Source organism: Phoxinus phoxinus (genome assembly GCF_949152265.1).
Source record: "Phoxinus phoxinus genome assembly, chromosome: 3".
Lineage (NCBI taxonomy): Eukaryota > Metazoa > Chordata > Actinopteri > Cypriniformes > Leuciscidae > Phoxinus > Phoxinus phoxinus.
Window position 1 is genome coordinate 12452758 of NC_136878.1, and position 18512 is coordinate 12471269.

An 18512-nucleotide genomic window follows, 5' to 3' on the forward strand; every position below is an offset into this window, starting at 1 on the left:
CTCCGGCCCCTTCAGATCTGTGAAAGCATCACTACGTTTAATCATCCTTGCTGTTCATTTTCTCTTCCTGTCTCACCATTCACTCATTGCTCATGCAATACCGATTCCCAGTGGGGATTTACATTACCTCTAAATTCAATCCCATATCTGAAACTATGAAATTCAAAAGTCCACAAACGTGTAGTTTAAACTAAAGAGATGGTCAAAACTGGGCTGTTCTTACACAGACATAAAGAAACCGCTGTACAAACTCAGATTAAAGCAACTATTTCTGCACATAAACAATGCGTCTCTTGCTAAACCAACCTATTTTGACGGCTCTTGCGAAGAATGATTTTCTGAATCAATTTAACACGCAGTAATAAATAATAATATGTGGATATGAAAGAGAGAGACCATAATAGTAGTGATGGAAAGTCTTTTTCCTTTTATTAGGCATGATGATAGAATCTTTATATTAAAGGGGTGGTTGAGAATGATTTCACTTTTCTAACTTCAGTTAGTGTGTAATGCTGCTGTTTGAGCATAAACAACATCTGCAAAGTTACAACGCTCAAAGTTCAAAGCAAAGGAAGATATTTGCTTTTAAAGAAAAGGACTACAACAAACGGCTGGTAGGGACTACACAACATTCCTCCAGGGTTAGTGACATGCCCAACCCTAAAATGTACATAAATTTACACCCGGGAACACGCAGTCCATGTTGAGAAGAGGAAAAGTTGTTGTATAAGAGTGTCGAGTCAGTTCAACTTTAGCATCCGTCTTTTCACAGGCAATAGAAAGTCACACTGTGTGCATCTCACAACAGTTCCTATAGGAGCGATAGATTACCATGACAGAATATCCTAATTGAAGATAGTTAACTCCACATCAGCAACATAAATTCATCAACTGATCATTCAGAGACGTCCTGTTGCATTCTACATGTTGTCACTTCTTCTTGAGTCTCTCCATCTTTGTCTGACTCCGTTTTAACATTAAAGGCAGAACAGTTTCTGTCATTTTAGTGTGTCTGCGTGAGGTAATCACAGCTGCTAACACACACGAGCTCTTGAAACCCCGCCCTCTGCAGCAGCTCATTTGCATTTAAAGGCCCAGACACAAAACGGTGCGTTTTTGCAAACCCTCAAAAAGTGACAACTTTAACACGCTATATAAAAATATCTGTGGGGTATTTTGTGCTAAAACTTCACACACACACTCTGGGGACATCAGAGATTTATTTTACATCTTGTGAAAAGGGCATTTTACCACCCCTTTAAATAACTAGACAACAACATTTCATAATTGAAAATCAAATAATCCGCTAATAAAATCCGTTTAAACCGGTTCTTTGAAATTCCAGAGTGGTTTAATTTATTACATGTGCAAAAACATTAACACAAATTGTTCTTTATTATGTTCTTCTATTTAAATGTTTTATTAATAAGTTAATAACGGTATTACATAAATAATGGCCTCATAAAATAGTGTATTTTTGCTCATAAAAGTTTTTTTTAACTCAATATCATTTTAATTTACAGTATACAATCTTAAAATACGAATTTATAGGGATAGTTCACCCAAAAAATGTAATTCTGTCATTAATTACTTGCCCTCATGTCATTCATCTTTGTAACACAAATGTTTTTGATACAGTAGACAGCTCCTTAGACAGATACGCAACTGAAACTGATGCTTCAAGCAGTTCATAAAAAGATTCTAAAACTAATCCGTATGAATTGAGCGGTTTAGTCCAAATTTTCTGAAGAGACTTGATCGCTTTATGATGAACATATTTAATTTAGGCTTTTATTCACATAAACATTGATCAGAACACAAACAGAAGCTAAACCAAACTGCTTGATGTGCGAGAATAAACTTCATTGGTTCTTGTGGAAGCTCTAACACGCGAGAATGAACCTCATTGGCTCTCACATGTCAAGCGAACAGCTTCAGTTTACCATAACTAATGTGTGTGGTTATAAATGTTTATATGTGAATAAAAGCCTAAATTCAGTCTGTTCGTCATATAAAGCAATTGTGTCTCTTTAGAATTTTTTTTGACTAAACCACAGAATTTTCACTTTCAGGTGAACTATCCCTTTAATTACACATCTTGGCTAAGTAAAAATGCTTGAATAAAATGTCATTTTCGAATCGGTTTATGCATGTATTGCTAAACATGACATACAGCCAAACTTATTTCCAGAACGTTTTATTTGTTGATATTTTTGCTATTTATGCTGTTACTGATGTAAATTCGTCCCAAAAACAAAAAATCTTCGATCGGTTCACTCGAATTGCCGATATTCGAGTTACTTTGAGAACCTCTCGGATTCAATCAGATTCGTGAACAAATAGTTGACTGGTTTTCTGAACCGATTCCTTGAGATAATTAGTTCACGGTATATAGTAACGTTACAGATAATCATGATAATCATGTTAACTTAAGTTAGACATGTCAAATACAACCCAGCTCAAATAAGCATGTAGGCTGCGTGCATTTTTACTTTTACATTTGAACATGAAAAATCAGCTTGTGAGGCACTGCACTAACTTCATCAACATTTCTTGTATCTGCGGTACGTGGGTTGTTATGTTTTGAACTCATATTAAAGGGTCTGAGTGGTCAGGTCAGCGGATCTTGGCAGGACTTGCTTGTATCTATCTCCTCCCTCTGTGACAGCACGTTTATCGGGGCACCACCACGCCTCGAGTCTGCTGTCGGTTTGCTCTCTCAGCCCCAAAAATATCACCATGCAATCTTCGTGCAGGACAGTTCCACACATGCACAATCGTTAACCGCGTGATACTCACTTGCCCAGCTCCTCGTACAGCTGATATTCATCCGTGAAGCGCGTACATGTAGTCGTGGCCATGTCTTCCCGTCACGGACTCGGACACGCTTTAAGAATTAAAAATGTCCTAGATTCGGCGAGCTAGAGCGTCCGGGATATTAACCTCGATATTGCGCTCAAAAAAAGCCTGATATGTCTTGAAATGACAGGTTAATGGTGTGTAGGGTAGCGTGTATGCTGACAGCGGGCGTCCTCACCCCCGCGCTGTGCTCCAATCGCCTGCCTTCAAAATAGACTGCGAGAGCGCGCTGACAGCTGACTCACTCTCGCCACCTGTCGGCGGACTGCAGAACTGGCGTGCGTGGGCGCGCTGCTGGTTTACTGTTATTGTAACTCCAAATAGGGACAAACCATGAGGGGGGCTATTTGTATTTCGATGAGCTCTTACGTAATCGTGATAGTGTCCTGTAAAGAAAAAGAAACACTAACTTAATTAAGGCACCGAATATAGACGAAAATAAGATATTAAATACATGCAAATTTAGCGTTTCGAAATAGGCTATATATTATTATTTTATTTATTCTGTAGTAATTTGTGAAGCACTTTGAGCTTCATTGTATAAGGCACTATACAAATAAAATTTAATATTATTATTCATTTTATGTGCATGATAGGTCGGATTAAATGCTGTCTTTTGCATGCACAAGGATAAATGCTTTTTTCCACAGGGTATTATTTTGAATGGGTGTTTACTGAAATGTTTTTTGTTGGCTTCCTCCAACCTTTCACATGTAAATGCAATACACAAAGTCTTGTGCCTTCAATTCTACTCGTTACTTTTTTTTATTAAAATGGTCAAATGCATTAAAAATATTTTTTGGCTAATGGTTCCATCATATTTACCCATCACACATGCTCATTTGGATGTGTGTGTGTATTTTCAACCATTAGATAACGAACATGGACGCCCACTCGGATATTTCATATTCAGCTCAATGTCAACATCATTAACCCCAATTATACTAATTAGATTTGGTATCTGACTCATTAGGAGTGTTTCTAGCTCTTTTTCAGCACTCTGTGGAGGAGGAGCAGAAATTCACAAGAACATACATTGGAAAGAACATCAATGCTAAAGAGATTCAGCCGTGATTCAGAGCCAAGCACAAATTTACACTTATTTATTAATTTTTGGAGAGAAAAGTATTTTCTTCATACAAAACAAATAAATGATTAAAACTGTAATGTTAGGATCACATGCTGATGGCCCACTGAAAAATATCAGTGACATTATCAAAAATTAAATATTGAGCTGCAACGAAACCAAAAATTCAATGAATATATTATTGCTTAAAATATTAATACGTACACTCTAACTCACCGCCAGTTGGGTAAATTCATGAATTCAATTCAGAGTGCAAAATTCATGACTCAAGAGCAAATATTACATTTATAAATAATAAATATAAATAATAAACCACACCTGAAATACAGAATCATTAATCACTGAGTCTTTGATAGGAGTTCAAACAGTATTCAGTCATTCTGAGCCCTTGAAAATTAAAGGACTAGTCTTAGTATTCAGCGTTTCTCCAGGTCACATTGAATGTGACTTTACTAAACTCAAAAAATTTAAGCATTTCAGAGGTAAATGTTTGAAGACAGTATTCATGTTTCTCATTGATTTAAGAATGGCAGCAAGGGCTACAAAGGTAGCAGTGGAGCTGAACTATCACAAAATCCTTTACAAATATTCCAAGACAGCCTTGGGTATAAGAAGAGACTGTCAAACAATAAGACGCAATGCATTGACATGAAGATGAAAAAGGAAATCGGCGTATGAAGCTCCACCGTTAGGACTCTTGTCCTCCACCAGGAGGCGCTGCAGAGACTCCTCCTCACAGCTCTCGGGCACCAATTTCAGCTGAACAGAAAGAAACACACTTTATATAAATCAAACTATATAATATATATAAACTATATACAACTATATCAAATCTATATAAATCAACTTTGAACACAATCACAAATATTTCAATGCCACAATTCAAAGTGGAATGAAAAACTGTTAGACCTAATAGGCCTAACTGTGGTTGTGATTTTTTTTTTACGAAGTTAATTCTGTGTCCACATCCTGTCAGTTCCTGAACGAAACATTCTGCAAATGAGGGGTGTGAGTCATTCACCTGCAGAGTAACAGCTGCCGAGGACTGCAGAGAGCATATGAGAGCTCTGGTGCTGATGGAGAGGGAGTTCTCAAGCACTGGAAGATTGATCTACAGAGAACATACGTCACACACATGTACAACACTAAAGTGAAGTCAGAGCACTCAAAATCACAAGTGTGCGGCGAGACATGCTGTACTCCACCTAAACCCACTTGAAACTTTTCACTAATTCTTGTTAAATTATTACACCGATTTTTTTGTAACACTTTACAATAAGGTTCATTAGTTAATATTAGTTAATGTATTAACTAATGATAACAATGAGCCATACATTTCTTACAGTATTTATTCATCTTTGTGTTAGTTCATTCTTGTTAGTTCACCGTGCATTAATTAATGTTAACAGATAAAAACATGACTTTAATAACGTATTAGTAAATGTTGAAATTAATATTAACTAAGAAGAATAAATGCTGAAGAAGTATTGTTCATTCTTACATTTACATTTACATTTATGCATTTGGCAGACGCTTTTATCCAAAGCGACTTACATTGCATTTCAAGCTTCACATTTACATTCTTGTCAATTCTTGCTTTCCCTGGGAATCGAACCCATAACCTTGACGTTGCAAGTGCCAACGCTCTACTGTTTGAGCTACAGGAAGGCCTTCTTAGCTCATGTTAATAACTAAGGTAGTTAACTATTGTTAACTAATGAACCTTAATGTAAAGTGTTACCAATTTTTTTCCCTAATAACTCAAATTAATAGAGATGATATATGTTTTGACTTTTAAAAATGCGTCACACAAAGTGAACTATTTAAGTGAACTGATTTTCTTTTCTGATTTTCTTTGAACTTTCTATTTTCACCAAAGAATTCTGAAAAAAAAGTATACTGTTTTCAAAACTGATAATACGGTAATAAGAAATATTTCTTGAGCAGCAAATCAGCATATTATAATGATTTCTGAAAGATCATGTGACACTGAAGACTGGAGTCATGATGCTGAAAGTTCAGCTTTGCTGAATGAATAAATATGATTTTAAAATATATTAAAACCGATTATTTTACATTGTAATAATATTTCACAATATTACAGTTTTTACTGTTTTTTGATCAGACAAATGTAGCCTTGGTGAGCAAGAAAGACCTTCATTCAGATTCTTTCCCAGACGAATTGCTTAATTTTTATCCATCAGTCACTTTGGACAACGTCTGCTAAATTAATAAATGTAAATGCCAAACTCAACGTGTCCTTGTCTCACCTCTCCAGATGTGAGGTATGAGAAGGAGTTGGTGTTGAAAAGCTGTAGAAGAGTTTGAGGAGGCACACAGCTGCCCACCCAAAGGAGCAGTGCCAGTGGGCAGTAGATCAGATACAGACCCCCTGGATCCAGACTAGAGACAGTGCAGCGCACGGCTTCCCCTAATGATGATGGTATGTTGGCATTATCAGCAGAGACAGACTGCAGGGGTGAGAAGAGAAAACAGAGACTTTGGCATCATCATCCTTCAGGAGTGAAAGCATCAATATTTTAGATGGAAGTTTGTTTTGGATTTAAATGTGACATGGCTTTTCCGTGCTTTTTTAAGTTTGGTAGACCTTTGTAAATTGTAAGGTTTCAAAACTTTTGACAGGTACTGTATGCAGACAAACTTTCATGGCACAAAGCTCCCATTTCAGCCCATCATTTATTATAGAAGTGTTTTACAAAAAGTGCTCTAATAGGTACAGTTTTCGTCACGTTAGAAACTGAATATTTATCACACAAACCCCTTTATCTAAACCTCTCTACTCTCTACAGACTCGCATATCCGCCGTATTTGCAGTTTTTAAACACTTTGTAGTCCTAATCGAATCTTCGTCCAACGCGCAATGGGTTGTGGGCAATATTAGTCGTTTGAGTGTGTACGGATCGTTTCTCTTTTGTAATGTCTCTCAGCCATCTCTCTTTCTACAGTCTCACTTCAAATCTCCCTCTTGCTCACTCTCTCTCCTCCCCCATCATAAGTGGACACACCCTCTACTGCTGATTGGCTACAAGTGTGTTGTGGTGTTTGGTCCGATCTACTTTCAAAAGTGTTTCTCAGAAATAGCTTACTGCACCTTTAAGGTGAGCATTAGATGACAGCACGGAAATCTAAAAGTAATGTACATTTAAAAGCATGTACAATTAAATATTCAGTATTGGCTGATATAAATCCAATATTGATCATATATGGATAAGTTATACTGATAAATTACAAAAGAAATCTATTAAATCAGTTAACATTAAAAGGGTACTAATATATTGTAAATAATCATTAAAACCAGAATAAGCATAAAATGCTATAAAGAGAGAGAGGGAGAGTACAGTAGATGCATTTATTGCTAGTGCCGTGAAAAATGTGACATCTCTAAATCCCACCATGTGCATAACAATCCAACTGAGAATTACAAATTCTTACAGACAAGGAAACTGTCTCATTTCACTGACTAATTTGGATGAACAGAATGTTCTAGATGTCTGTCTCTCACCAAAGGCAGAATAAGTGGGTAGAACTGAGAAGCAGTGCTCCGCGTGTCCATGGAGACAATGAGGCTACGCAATTGTAGACGCTGATGCACAGAGCTACGCAGCCCAGGCAGCAGCACTTCACTCTTGCGCAGACTGTTAATGTAGGCAGGTACGGCTTTCAGAAACTGAGGAAGCACCAGCTGACAGAAAAGAGACACACAGAGAATGACATTCAAGACTCCATTATCCAAATGAAATAGGATTCAATTAGAATGGCTTCTCGGTAATATTATCTGTGCCTGCACCAGTAATAAGGCTAACGAATGGTAAAGTTAATTGAGATCAGAATATAACAGTATAGAAGACTGTCTGTCATCTCCTAAAACTGTATTTAACTTTTCCCCCCAAAAAAACTCAAAGAAGACTTCACAGGTCTAAATTATCTGATTAAGCTGTAATTACACAATTAAATAATTGTCTAGGGCTTTTTGCATAAACAAGACAATGTGACAAAAAGGTGACCATTCATTTAAGCAATTAAAAATTTGAATGAAAACAGCTGGAGCTTGTTTTGTTTTTTAATTGGTATCATGTATCATGGTTTAATATTTGACAAAAATGATTGCTCAATCTGAAAGTGTGTGATAAATCTCTAGAGATGTGCTGGTCCAGTAACTTATGAAAGAGATAATATGTGAAATATGTGGATAACTAACCTGTCCTGGGGACACAGTGGAAGTGCAGCTGTGTTTCCTAAAGCAAGCCAACATCTCAGTAACCTCCGTCTGTAACTCCTCGCGCAGGGACTGCAGTGGAATCTCCAGTGCTAACGAATACACTGATTCACACACACATTGACAAAATAAAGTTAACAAAATTCAATTAAAACCAAGAAGATTGGGCTCTGTGAAAAAAAAGAAAGAAAACTGACTACACATGGCTAATTATTTATAAAGTGAATTTCTATACAATATTCATGTATTATGTATTATTTATACACCACTGTTCAAAAGTTTGGGGTTGGTAAGATTTGATCAAACAAATACAGTAAAAACTATAATATTGTGAAATATTATTTACAATTTAAAAATAATATTTAAATATTATCATGCATTTTAATATATTTTCAAATGTAATTTATTCCTGTGATGGCAACGCTGAATTTTCAGCATCATTACTTCAGTTTTCAGAGTCACGTGATCCTTCAGAAATCATTCTAATATGCTGATTTGCTGCCCAAGAAACATTTCTTATTATTATCAATGTTGAAAACATTTTCCTGGAAACTGAGATGTTCTGGATTTTTCTGGAAACAGAAACTTTTTAAACAGAAAATTTGAAAAAAAAATTGTAACATTATAAATGCCTTTTTGTCACGTCTTTCAATTTAATGCATCCTTGCTGAATAAATGTTTTTTTTTTTTTTTTTTTTTTTACAATTTTGACCCCAAAAATGTTAACGATGTGATGTTATATAAAGTATGTAAATAGATTTTAAAGACCCCCTGTGGTGAAAATCATGTTTTTTTTATGTCTATGTGGTGTTTTTAATATGCTTTAAGACAAACCATGTGCAAATTGAAAAGTCAACACCATTGCTGAGTATTTTCTGCATAAAACCTCTCAAAAACGAGGTTTGAAATCGCTGGTGTTTCTTACGTCACAAACTACCTTGTAACCAATCGAGCGGGCGGGCTTTAGCATGTTATTAACTTCTGCAAAGCAGTGGAGTCTCAAGAGAAGCCAGATTATCCCGGTTTATTTTTCTGATGAAATGAAAAATCAGCTACTTAGAGCAATGTAGCTGGGAAATTATGTATATGATGTATATTATGGTGTTATGACGAAGTATTTGCCTTGTTCAAAGCGATTCTAAAGATACTGTCTGACTTGGTTTGTGTCTGTCACATGGCTTGTGAAACATTAGCAACACATTATTAGCTGTTTGATAACATTGTCAAGCAAAAGGCTAATCATATTGTTTACTGTTATGTGTCCGACATTGTAAAGAGCGATACCATTGCGCTGGTGTGAGTGGAGGTAGGGCTAATTTGCATATTCATTGATCCGCGTATATTAAATTGAACAAGGGTGTAGAGTTGCACTCAAGCTATTTTAAGGGATAAATAAAAAAAATTCAAAGGAAAAAACATTTAAATATATAATTTTGGTGATCAAAGGATGAGTTTTAAGGGGTAAAGTGATTGACTACAGGGAGACTTTAAGATTTTTGTAGGCAGATTAGTCCCAGCAAACACTGTTTTTATACTTTTCTTGCAGTAGAATGTGAGGAGCGTCTCAGCTTGGCTGCTTCTAAAGGTATCCAGCAGTTGATGGGAAGCGGACAGAATTATGGTGTGTATCCGAGTCCTGTTCTCTCCAGAGGAATTAATGTATGACAGCACAAACTACACCAGCAGATGAGAAGGGAATCAAACAAATGAATAACAATAAATATAACAGTTGAACAACACACCAAAATATTTATCACATCCATTACTCTCAGATAAGTATAATATATTACGGGTGTTTTCACACTTGGTCCTTTTCAGGGGTCTGAACACGGTTTGTTTCTCTTACACAGTTTGGAAGCGGTTGAAGTGTACGTTGTGAATTCATAATTTTTAAATAATAGAGATCTGCCAGAAGAAGCAGCCGTGATGAACAGCGAATTTGTACTAGAAACTACATTGGAATTCGAGAATGGAAAAAATCAAGTGACTAAATGGGGACTTTTTTATTGACTGATTTGTGTTCACAATGGACATTTTTAGCAAACCGTACTATTATCTAAAAGCGAACTGTACTCAGACCACCTCCCGAGATGGTCTGGGTTCGTTTTTAAGGGGTCTTAGATCGTTTGGAGTGTTCACATATGATAAAATCACGCAAACTGCACTCAGAGTGAAAACACCATATGGTTTATCCAATGACATTCCATCAATCCAACCTGTATGGCTACACCCCTTGTTTCATCCAAAGATTTGTTGTGAGTGAACTCAAATGCCAGAGCTGTGCGGCGATCAAACGCTGCTATGGAAACACAGCAGGAGTCGGGACAGGCGATGATGGAGCCATAGCAACCAGATATGCGCATCTCTGCAGAGAAATAGCGATTGAGATGTTAATAGACCCACCAGCTATTTATGAATAACATCTGGAATTCATGCAATGCATTCATGTTACAATCAAAGTGACTATCAAGCATTCAGATGATTGGATACTATGTAATGTTTTATGTAGACTATGACCCACGCTCTATGCCTAATATTATATTGATTACATTAAAAAAAGAAGGTACCGGTATATATAAAATTTATTTTGGAGCAAAACTACAGTCTAAATTACATGTAGTTGGTTAAAAGTCCAATTTAGTCACAGTTCCTCTCTGCAATCTGGGTATCTAAATTCTATTATATAACCCTTTGATTACCTTTACTGACAAAAACTCTGAGTTGAACTTTGAAGGCCATCTGCATGTTCACACATCTGCTCAGATCAGTTCGGAAGCGTTCCTGTTCCATCTCTGACTGCAAAAGAAAAGTACACGAAAATATTTATGAAACGACACAGTTTGGGCATGTTCACACTGCATTAAATACAGTTGTCACTACTCTTCTGATTTATTAATCGTGTTCTCTTCACACAGTTTAGTTATTTAAAGGGGTGCCAAACTGCATTCTGACCATGAAAACGTCCCTCTAGAAAAATTCAGGTGGTGATAACTGTAAATACAATAAATCTGCATAGTGTACAGAACCAAACTGAATGACTAGTTGCTAACACAGTGATGCCACACTCTTTTAGTCACAGACAGGTTGTCTGAGTTACTAGAAAGTTACAGAAATAGAGGTACACTTACACAACCGTTAATAAGTTTAGGGTCTGTAAGATTAATTTAAACATATTATATTCAGCCAGGATATATTACATTGATCAGTGAAGAGATTTACGAACTTTCTATTCATCATAAAATCCTTTAAAAAAAAATCATGGTATCATGGTTTCCACCAAAAATATTAAGCAGCACAACTGTTTCAACATTGATAATAAGAAGAAAAGTTTCTTTCTAAAACAGAAAACTATTTTTTAAAATTGTGATAAAGTTTTTACTGTATTTTTAATTAAATAAATGCAGCATTTGGTTTGACTCCTTTATTCCATATACACATGGAATTATAATTTGAAGGATTCACTCTCACATTTCAACGTGAAAGTCAAAAGTCGAAAGCACAGAAATGTTTTAGAAAACCTAAACATGAATACTGAATTTGTTAAAGCGAAAAAATTAATAAATAGAAACAAAGAGAGAAGAGAATATATAACAATGTAAAAATATCACATTACACAAAAGATATCTGACAGGTCACTAATAGTCAAATAAGAACTATAATAAACGAGAGTATAATACTGTATACTATACACGGTATAAAAAATACTTTAATGAAAGATAACTAGGATTTCTGTAGCAAAGAGTTGATGATTCTACACATTTCCAGTGAATCTTAAATCACTAATTGCAGTAATTGTCCTCTTGGAGCAGTATACTATGGAGCCCAGAAACCCTAGCGGCACACCTTCTCCAGTTAATTGGCCTCTACAAAAAGGTTGTATTAGCAGCAGAGATTTTTAACAAGTACCAACCATTATGACATTCCAGGCTAATTCTCGAGGCAGCCATTGGGTTGTTTGGAAATTTCAAATCTGTGCAGCAGTTTTAGAGTAATTGGACTCTAAGGTTTTCATACAAGCTTCTTCTGACATAATAGGTCACGAGGGTGTAGTTGATGTCAACAAAGTGCACATGGCATTTATTACCTGTAGACTGTCATAGCAGATGAGCCCACCCCCTGTGAGAAAGGGGATGTGCCCCGGCCAAGCTCCGCCTACTTCTTGATGGGAGAACACAAACATGTGCACGCTGCAGCCTTGATTAACACACTCTTTAGCCAACGAGGTCGAAGAATCTGGTCCTTGGAAAATGGACTGATATGATACCAAGAACAAGCAGAGAAAGAAAACACTATTTGATAAACCTCAAAACTAACGATATGGACAAAAAATAATTGCATGTTCTTTTATTCACCTTCACTTTACTAGAGCTGAAGAATCCAGAGGAGCTTTTCTGATTCGTGCCTTCAGAAAAAGGTGAGGAATGAAATAACAATAATTTGCCAGGAGACCCTGCAGCCTATTGAAATGAGAGATAAGAGATTAATAAAACAACATTTGCTGCACCAACATTGAATTTTCCAGCAAGGGCATGTGCATGTATTTAAGACTCATGTTAAGGCTCTTACCTGAAGAATCTTCAGTCCTGCAGAAACAGGAAGCTCTTGTGAGCTGGATCGGTTTTCCGATTCCGGATTGAAAAGCGCAATTTCCTGTAGAACTCTGTCCAAGAAGAAGGTATTATTTTTTTAACTTCTGACTTCTGACTGCATTAACGTTACATTTTATTAGTAGAACAACTGCTATGTGAAAACCTCTCAGCTATGTGTATGCAGTCTTTCAGTGGCACCAGAAGGCCCTCCACCACAGGAAGTTCCAGCTCCTCACAGTCAGTGATGACCATCATGTGGGGGCGGGACAGAGCTGGGCTCAGGTTATACAGATGGATCCGGCTGTCATAGGTCATCAACCCCACTCGAAGATCTGATTGGTCAGTTTCATCAGGTCTAAAACGATGAGACAAAATTCACATGCCATTTTACTTCCATAATTAGTTAAATGTAAATGTAGAGAGGGACTAGATATTAAACTACTGGACTAGATGGTGAAAATTTGAAATGTTAATGTCCCTTACCCATTTAAAGCTTGCAATTGAGAACTAATCTGCTGACAAATGTGGTCTAGCTGTCCCGTTCTCATTGCACTGGCAGAAATATCTATCGCCATCAGCAACACAGCAGCTTTTCCCTGTTTAGAAGTGAAAATTATAAACTAAGAAAAAATCTGTCTTTGTGTGAGCTCACGACAACATTCAAATACTGATGTGTAACAGAGCAAAAGCAGTAACATAGTACAATACAATAAATTACAATCAAAGTAGAACGTAACAGAGAAGAAATAACAAATCCATTCCTGACCGTCTGTTTCTCCAGAATCTCATATGAGCCAAGACTGAGCTCAGGTTTTTTTTCCCAGTCAACACGGCGGCCCTGATTAGTGGGCTGATAGGACCGCCATGATACTATGAGAAGAAAAAAAACATGTTTGAGCCAAGATGGGAGGACATATGTGCACAGTTTAACCTGAAAACTGAGATTGACTGAAGGTCAAACAAGACATACCTTCGGTGAGTTTGTCACAGAAAGGACAGTAGAATCTTTGCCCGCAGTCCTGCCAGCTCATAGCAGGGCTCATGAAGGCCCCGCAGTGCACACAGCCCTTAACACAATCTCCTGCCTCACACACTGGCACATCACGCTGTGGATAACATTCACAAAACACATGTAAAAGAGTAGTTCATATTTAAATGACTTAGGCAACACTGATGACCATGTGAATGTGACAACATGACTCAAACCAACCCTACTCAACATTCTGGCAAATAAGAAAAATAAAAGTGACATTTTCTTTAGGATATCTTATTAATTTTGAACACCCCTAAATAAATATTTTCGGTTTTGTTTTTTTCCATACATACTTCTCCTCTCTCAGGCATGGCCAGCGGACACACGATTGCACCCAGCGGGAGATGACTCTTCAGAGCTGACTGAGCCTCCACAGGGAAGCTGTAGGACGTACAGCGGATAAAACGAGATGTTGCATTACCTGTGAAGCAAAACAAAGAAGTTTTGTGTTATACAGTGTGTTGTACAATAGTCAAATCTGGTTTTCATTTATAACAACGTCCTAAGGTTTTGTTGATAAGTAGGTTTTAAAAAGTAACCATGTACAGTATTCTAACAATTTCTGCCTATTTTGCCATGTATGCCGTATAAAGGTGAAACTTTTTTTCTTTAAATTGGTGCTTCATGACTAGAGAAAACAGAGAAAAAGGGCTGTGGTGTTCCACTTAAACACCCGTAATGCACTGGGCTAAATCCGGCTGTCCGTGAGTAGGGATAAAAAGAAATGTGGAAGTACATTGTGTCGGTTTCACAAAAGCCCTGATGAAGATTTATTTTTACCATTTTTGCCCTTCATGCAGATAGCAGTTGGAGAGAGGACAGGAAGCGAAGTGGGAGAAAGAGGGGGGCAGGATTGTGAAAGGTCCACTAGCCTGGGACAAACCTGGGTCACCCAAAGTGCAATTGCACTGTACATGTCGGAGCGCTGCCCATGAGGCTATTGGCTCTGACAGGGCTTAGGACATGTTGAAATAAACATGGATATCTCGGTGCAGGTAACATGGAAAAAGACTGAACATTGTACTGACACTGTAACAATACAAAGCTGGTTGAAAATCAAATTCAAACATTTAATGCTGTTTGCCCCATATCAATTCCAAATACTTTTTTCTAATACTTTCTCTCTCTCTCTCTCAAAAAAAAAAAAAAAACATCGAAACATTGTAACTTTTTTTAAACCATCAATGGACAGTGATGCTTTTTGGTGCAAGATGTTGTAGTTGGTCGAACAGTTTCAAACAACACTAAATGTTTTGAATTTAAATGATTAATATTGGTATTAGTAGTAGTAATAGTAGTATTTAATAATAATTATTATTATTATTATTATTACTATGCTTCAGTAATATAATAATGATTATACTAAACAGCTAATTTATATTTTAAAGATTTAATTATAGGAATAATTATTTCACTCATAACTTTTAAAAAAAATAGCCTTGTTAAAAAAAGAACAGTAAAGCTGTAATGGAAATGGAAAGCATATTGTGTGTTTGTCCTAGTGTCAGCAAGACTCCATCATTAATGCGCTGCTGTATTTATGAGAACAAAAACAGCATCTGTGTTTGAGATTATAATGTCTGTTTATAGGAGCAACAGCTGTCAATATTTTTTTTTTTTTACCTTTGTGTGTCTGGCTCCATCATTGTCTGAAAGTAAGTTAAAGTTAATATAATTTCAACAAAAGCTGTTGTGATAAGAAAGGAAACCAGGTGAATCACATTTATTTTTTATGTGAATTTGCATAAAATTCGGCAGAAGTGATGGTACCTCTGTCCTCCAAGGTGCATTGTGTTGAGGAGAGCGGAGGAACTGAAGATTTGGACTCTGAAACAAACACTTTCCCTTCCCACTGGATCTTGTCCTCTTTAATCACCTGGACCTGTACGATTAGGAGACATAGGATACATACAGAGACAAAACAACAGTGGTGTAATCAAACCTGAGCTGTCTTGATAGAAGCATCACAGAATAAGAAGGACAGTTCATTTACCACACTGGGTAGAAGCTGAGGATCCAGGCCGTACCGAGACTCTGGCTTAGAATTTGACACTGGACTCATCTGACAAAAGAAAGGGAAGGAAAGTGATCCTTCATGAATTTCAGTAAAGATGCTTCTATAATAGAGGAGACTGAGACAATTAAAACAGTGCAAATGTAATACTAAATATCCTCAACCACATACAAGCTATTCTGTTGACACTGTTCAGACATTCGTTCTCTTTCTGTCTGGGGAAAAAGATTGATTGTGAAACTTTTCTTTTTCAAACTGAGATATTAAAAGTGATTTCTTTTAATTTCCAGAAATGTTCTTATGCTATCTGTGTTGTAATGCCTTTTTAAAATTAATTTTATAAATATATGTTTTATTTAAGCACTAAATTTGTGACAAAAGACAGATGCTTACACTGTCACTGGTAGAAACATTACAAGATTGTAAATAAACTAGTTTTTCTCTTACATTTTAAAATATTAAATTATCTAAAAATATATGTTAATATTTCTTAAAAGCATCTAGGCTAGTTAAACACCGTCCAACATATTTTACTAAGAAGAATTTAATCTATTAAAAAAAATACAATGTAGAATTACAGTGATCATTTTGGTTTAAATACATATTATAAAAAAAAAGCATCTTGAAATTCATCCTGAAAAAGTATCACAGGTTCCAAAAAAATAGTAAGCAGCTCAACTGTTTCCAACATTGATAATAACTGAGTATTAGAAAATGTTCTGAAGGATCACGTGACACTGAGGATTGGAGTAAACGCTGATGAAAATTCATCGTTGCATCACAGAAATAAATTATATTTTAAAGTATTTTAAATATGTATTCATTTATACATATTAAAACAGAAAACCATTATTTTAAATTGTAAAAATATTTCACAATAATACGTTTTTTTTCTCTATTTTTAATAGACTTCTTTCAAAAACATTAAAAATAGCAATGTTTCCAAACCTTTGACCGGTACTGTATAATATAAAGTATGATGAGTATAATATTACTTTGAGAGTTATGAATAAATTATAATAAAATATAAAATAAATAAATAAAGTGGTACAATATCCCCCAATCTCCCCTACATTGTCATGCTCTCACTGGTAATGACTCTGAGTAGCTTCTCTGTGGCATCCCTTGAGTCGTCATATTTGTGATCTCAGGAACAGGGTTAAACACATCTGTGACAAGAGAAGATCAAACATCGTTGACATTTTTAAATATATATATATTAAAAAATAAATATATATAAAAATTATGCTTACCCTGGTGGCTTGGCTGTGAGGGGTCCCAGTACAGTGACTGAGGCCGATGATGACCTGTGGTAACGGTTGTATTGGCCATCGGGGTCACACTCACTGCTGCACTCCGGTGATCTGGGTTAAGGGTTGGGTGATATGGAGGAGGTGGACAGCTGGCTGGAGGCATGGTTGGGGTTCTGTGGCTCTGTCCGGCCCATGGCTGCGGTGGTGGATGGGTAAAGCTCTGGTTCACTGCAGGAACCTCCATTCCATGACCAATTCAGTCAACCTTTATAATCAAAAGCAACATGAAGAGCATATCAATCGGTTTCATGAAAATCCCAGATTAAGCACTAAACTGCAGTATATCATTTATGGCATGACGCAATGTCAGCCTGTCAAAAAAAGCTTTATATATAGATATAATCGGTCTAACGTTATTTACATGTCTCAGCCATGTCAGACAGTGATCAGCTGATCGTCCGCATCACACCAGTATGGATGTGCTCCTCCCCCGTCGCTCGTATTCAAGCACTTGCCTATTTATTTGATTGCAGGGTAACGTTACTGAGAAAAATTAACATTTACCGTGTTATGCGTCAGGTCAGGAGATTTCAGCACGAGTCGTCCTGTAATTGAGGGAGATAGCCAGTTTTAATACGGAAATACGGGTACTGATGCAGAAGTCGGTCGCCTGGGTTACCTTCAGCTCACATTAATGTTAAGTCTTCAGTTCCGTCACTGCTTAGATGGTAGAAATCTCAAAACGCATAGAAACGTAATGAACATGGCATTTCAGTAACGTTAGTTTAAAAGGCCCTCTGTCATCCGTACAAAAAGCATAACGTATTCAGTATGTTCTAGTTCTACGCGCACAGTGAATACTGTACGTCTCTCGTCCAATATCGTTGCAATATCATCATTATCCCCTCAAGGTGGCAGTACTGCGCCACCAATCATCAAAGTGGACTTCCCATTGATTTGTATATCCGCCATATGGGGCAGTGACAAACAAATAGGGACTCAAAATACTTATAAAAACTTATTTAAATACTTATTTAATTTACACTGTAAAATGTACTAAAAATTTGTACTAAACTGAATATGATCAACATCAATAAAATGTTTCACTGAATCAACAAATCCACGGTCCAACAGAAAAGTGAGTAACAATTTGTATGCACTCTAAAAATTGGTTAAAAACAACCCATATTGTTTTTAATTCAGCTCTTGTTTAAATATATTACAGAACCCAGCTCCAGCACAATTATATCATCCCGTTTTTTACAAATAAGGCCTACTATTTTATTTTTTTACCTCCAGATGAACCTAAATTCTTCCAAATAAACTTAAATCCTTTAAAAAAAATAGGCCTACAACTCCTAATACAGAGTATTTTATGCACACATACAGCATTAACCCTTTAATGACCAAGGAACTCATTCCACCCTCCACCCAATCCTC

The 18512-nt window shown here is 36.4% G+C and overlaps 2 protein-coding genes across 53 annotated transcripts in view; both read right to left on the reverse strand.

Moving 5' to 3' along the window:
- Positions 1-3067, reverse strand: part of camk2b1 (calcium/calmodulin-dependent protein kinase (CaM kinase) II beta 1) — a 61380-nt gene extending 58313 nt beyond the window's left edge. For all 50 annotated transcript variants that reach the window (XM_079606164.1, XM_079606136.1, XM_079606160.1 and 47 more), the window contains exon 1: positions 2800-3067. In XM_079606164.1, coding sequence (XP_079462290.1) covers positions 2800-2861 — 62 coding nt within the window. In that variant the 5' untranslated portion in view covers positions 2862-3067. The remainder of the gene's footprint in view (positions 1-2799) is intronic.
- Positions 3068-3940: 873 nt separating this feature from the next.
- Positions 3941-17972, reverse strand: LOC306995770 (protein transport protein Sec24C). Of its 3 annotated transcripts, XM_079607664.1 has the most exons (22): positions 17763-17972; positions 17637-17677; positions 17073-17337; positions 16909-16988; positions 15799-15867; positions 15576-15687; positions 14099-14226; positions 13743-13878; positions 13539-13642; positions 13256-13368; positions 12936-13127; positions 12750-12843; positions 12536-12640; positions 12268-12435; positions 10883-10979; positions 10400-10548; positions 9719-9857; positions 8166-8287; positions 7470-7649; positions 6217-6417; positions 4968-5057; positions 3942-4705 (listed from the first exon to the last, which is right to left on the reverse strand). In XM_079607664.1, the coding sequence occupies exons 3-22, from the start codon at positions 17314-17316 to the stop codon at positions 4568-4570; spliced, it is 2661 nt and encodes an 886-aa protein (XP_079463790.1). In that variant the 5' UTR covers positions 17317-17337; positions 17637-17677; positions 17763-17972; the 3' UTR covers positions 3942-4567. The 3 variants fall into 3 exon arrangements, with proteins under 3 accessions (XP_079463791.1, XP_079463790.1, XP_079463789.1); XM_079607663.1 differs by having other exon boundaries at positions 17637-17966; XM_079607665.1 differs by lacking the exons at positions 17637-17677; positions 17763-17972 and having other exon boundaries at positions 3941-4705; positions 16893-16988.
- Between the last annotated feature and the right edge of the window lie 540 nt (positions 17973-18512).